Below are 3,023 nucleotides of genomic sequence, written 5' to 3'. Positions count from 1 at the left end.
TAGGTGGGATTACAGGCATGCGCCACCACGCCCGGCTAATTATGTATTTTTAGTAGAGACGGGGTTTCTCCACATTGGTCAGGCTGGTCTCGAACCCCCGACCTCAGCCTCAGGTGATCTGCCCGCCTCGACCTCCCAAAGTGCTGAGATTACAGGCGTGAGCCACCGAGCCCGGAACCTCTTCCTTCTTGATATGGCTGTCTCAGATGGCCAGCGGCCTCGGAAAGGCTTCCGGTTTCCCGGCAGGCCCGAGGGGGGCTGAACTTCCGGCCTCAGGACGCAGGCGCGGGCCGCTCATTTCTCTCTTTCCGGCGGTGCTCGTGAGCCCGGTAGCCATGTCGTATCCCGCTGATGATTATGAGTCTGAGGTAAGGTGGCCCTAAGCGCGCGGTGAGCTTCACGCCGGGGAGATCTGTGGGACCTCTGGATGTGGGTCCCGGCGCGAGGCAGCTTCTGGGCCGCGGCCAGCTCCGGCCTACCTGCCGCGCGGCCCTCAGGCTGCTCCCTCTGTTCCCGGCCCCTAGACAACCCTGGCTCTGCCCGCCCACTTCGCGTGTCCGGTTCGCTTGTCCTTCCCCTTTCTAAGACCGGAGACCAAGGCTTGTTAGACATTTCTGTGTTTCTGCACCTGAGTTTTTTTGGTCTGGGCTCCGTCAGGTCAAATCTCGCTGATTCCCACAGCCTCTTGTCCTTTGCACCCGTAATGTATTGTCATTGTCTGTTTACTGTCGCTTTTCTCTAAGGCATGTGAGTTCCTCAAAGGCAGGCACAGTGTCTTATCCGCCTCTGTATCCTTAGCTCTCTGCTTGGCATCTAGACTCTAGGATGAGCGTTTTGAATTCACGAGTTGGCGACTGTTCCTGACTGTCTCTTTCCTTCTAGGCGGCTTATGACCCCTACGCTTATCCGGGCGACTATGATATGCACACAGGTGAGACCACCGCTTAGGCTGGCTGAGTACTCGTAGGGATCAGTTTCTTTGGAATGTCTTAGAACCAGCTCTGACAGGCACCTGTTAAAAATTGCTCTTTGGTGGTCCAGGTTTGGAGTCAGTCATTACCTGCCGGTGCGTGGGGTTGTATAAAGCCTAATAAACCAGGCTTTTTATCATAGTCCACCTCAGTCTCGGAAGAGGAGGATTACTTACCTGGCTATGGTTTTCTTGTGTAAACTATTAGCCAAAGAAGAAAACCTGTTTTTTGTTTTTTGTTTTTTGTTTTTTTTTTGAGATGGAGTCTCCCTCTTTCCTCCCCGGGGCTGGAGTGTAGTGATGCGATCTCTGCTCACTGCAACCTCCGCCTCCCGGATTCAAGCAGTTCTCTTGTCTCAGCCTCCCAAGTAGCTAGGATTACAGGCACCCACCACCATTCCGGGCTAATTTTTTACTTTTTTTTTTTTTAGTAGAGACGAGGTTTCGCCGTGTTGTCCAGACTAGTCTCAAACTCCTGACCTCAGGTGATCCACCCACCCCAGCGTCCCAAAGTGCTGGGATTACAGGCGTGAGCCACTGCACCTGGCCCAAAGAAGGAAATCTTGATGTGAAAAATTTAATTCAAACCAAGCCCGGATGAAATCTTTTGGGAGGTTTCCTGAAATGTTATAGTGACTGGACTTAGTAGTCAGTGTTATCCATTGTTCTAAGTACGTTGTGTGCAATATTTTGTTTAATTCTTACAGCGGTTCTGTACATTACTGTTGTCTCCTAAAGAAGAGAAAATAGGCCGGGCGTGGTGGCTCACGTCTGTCATCTCAGCACTTTGGGAGGCGGAGATGAGCAGATCACGAGGTCAGGAGATCTAGACCATCCTGGCTAACATGGTGAAACCCCGTCTCTACTAAAAATACAAAAAAAAAAAAAAAAAATTACCCGGACATGGTGGCAGACGCCTGTAGTCTCAGCTACTCAGGAGGCTGAGGCAGGAGAATGGCTTGAACCCAGGAGGCGGGAGCTTGCAGTGAGCGGAGATTATGCCACTGCACTCCAGCCTGGGGGACAAAGTGAGACTGTCTCAAAAAAAAAAAAACAAAAAAAGAAGAGAAAATGTAGCACAGAGATTTAATTGCCACAAGTCATATATTTAGAAGGTGACAGTTATTCATTCAAGAAATATTAAATACCTGTTACCACTTACATTCCAACAGTCTTGCCTCTCTCCCCTCTAACTCATACTTTTCTAGGCCGAGGGTACATCTGAGTACAAGACAGACAAGATTCCTGATTTCCTAGACTTGGGAGAAGGGTGCAAAACAGATAATAAGTGAAAAATAACTTTAAGTCGTGGTAATATTTTTGAAGAAACAGGGACAATGAGATTGGGAGTGACTTGAGATGTTTGTATCTCTGAGTGTTCAAAAGGGAATTTTACTCAGACCTGAGTTTAGTTTCTGGGGCGGTCTTGCCATTTTGTTCTATCATGTATGTGGGTTTGAAAGCACTCTGTGTTTGTTTTATCCAACCTCCAGGAGATCCAAAGCAGGACCTTGCTTATGAACGTCAGTATGAACAGCAAACCTATCAGGTGATCCCTGAGGTGATCAAAAACTTCATCCAGTATTTCCACAAAACTGTCTCAGATTTGATTGACCAGAAAGTGTATGAGCTACAGGCCAGTCGTGTCTCCAGCGATGTCATTGACCAGAAGGTGTATGAGATCCAGGACATCTATGAGAACAGGTGTGGACTACTGGCTGAAAGGCCCTCTTTCTGGGTGGGACTGGCCTGGTATTACAGTTCCTACAAATGGGGCGAGCACTTTGTAAACAGTGCTTGGGGGGGTGGTCTTTGTGAGTCCTTGTGGCTAGGGACGTTTTATTTTGTTAGACTTTATTTTATTTATGTGTTTATTATTTTTTGAGACGGAGTGTCATATGTTGCCCAGGCTGGAGTGCAGTGGCAAGCTCTCGGCTCACTGCTATGTCTGCCTCCCGGGTTCAAGTGATTCTCCAGCCTCAGCTTCCCGAGTAGCTGGGACTACAGGCATGTGCCACCACGCCTAGCTACTTTTTTTTGTATTTTTAGTAGA

The 3,023-nt window shown here is 48.8% G+C and overlaps 1 protein-coding gene across 1 annotated transcript in view; it reads left to right on the top strand.

Moving 5' to 3' along the window:
• The window catches only part of EIF3L (eukaryotic translation initiation factor 3, subunit L), a 54,801-nt gene that overhangs the window by 12,669 nt on the left and 39,109 nt on the right, over positions 1-3,023 (top strand). The window contains exons 2-4 of the mRNA XM_011978893.1: positions 16-368; positions 883-931; positions 2,464-2,674. Of these exons, the coding sequence (XP_011834283.1) occupies positions 207-368; positions 883-931; positions 2,464-2,674 (422 nt within the window). The 5' untranslated portion in view covers positions 16-206. The remainder of the gene's footprint in view (positions 1-15; positions 369-882; positions 932-2,463; positions 2,675-3,023) is intronic.

Source organism: Mandrillus leucophaeus, unplaced genomic scaffold, assembly GCF_000951045.1.
Source record: "Mandrillus leucophaeus isolate KB7577 unplaced genomic scaffold, Mleu.le_1.0 Scaffold2, whole genome shotgun sequence".
NCBI lineage: Eukaryota > Metazoa > Chordata > Mammalia > Primates > Cercopithecidae > Mandrillus > Mandrillus leucophaeus.
This window is presented reverse-complemented; position numbering and strand designations above follow the sequence as displayed.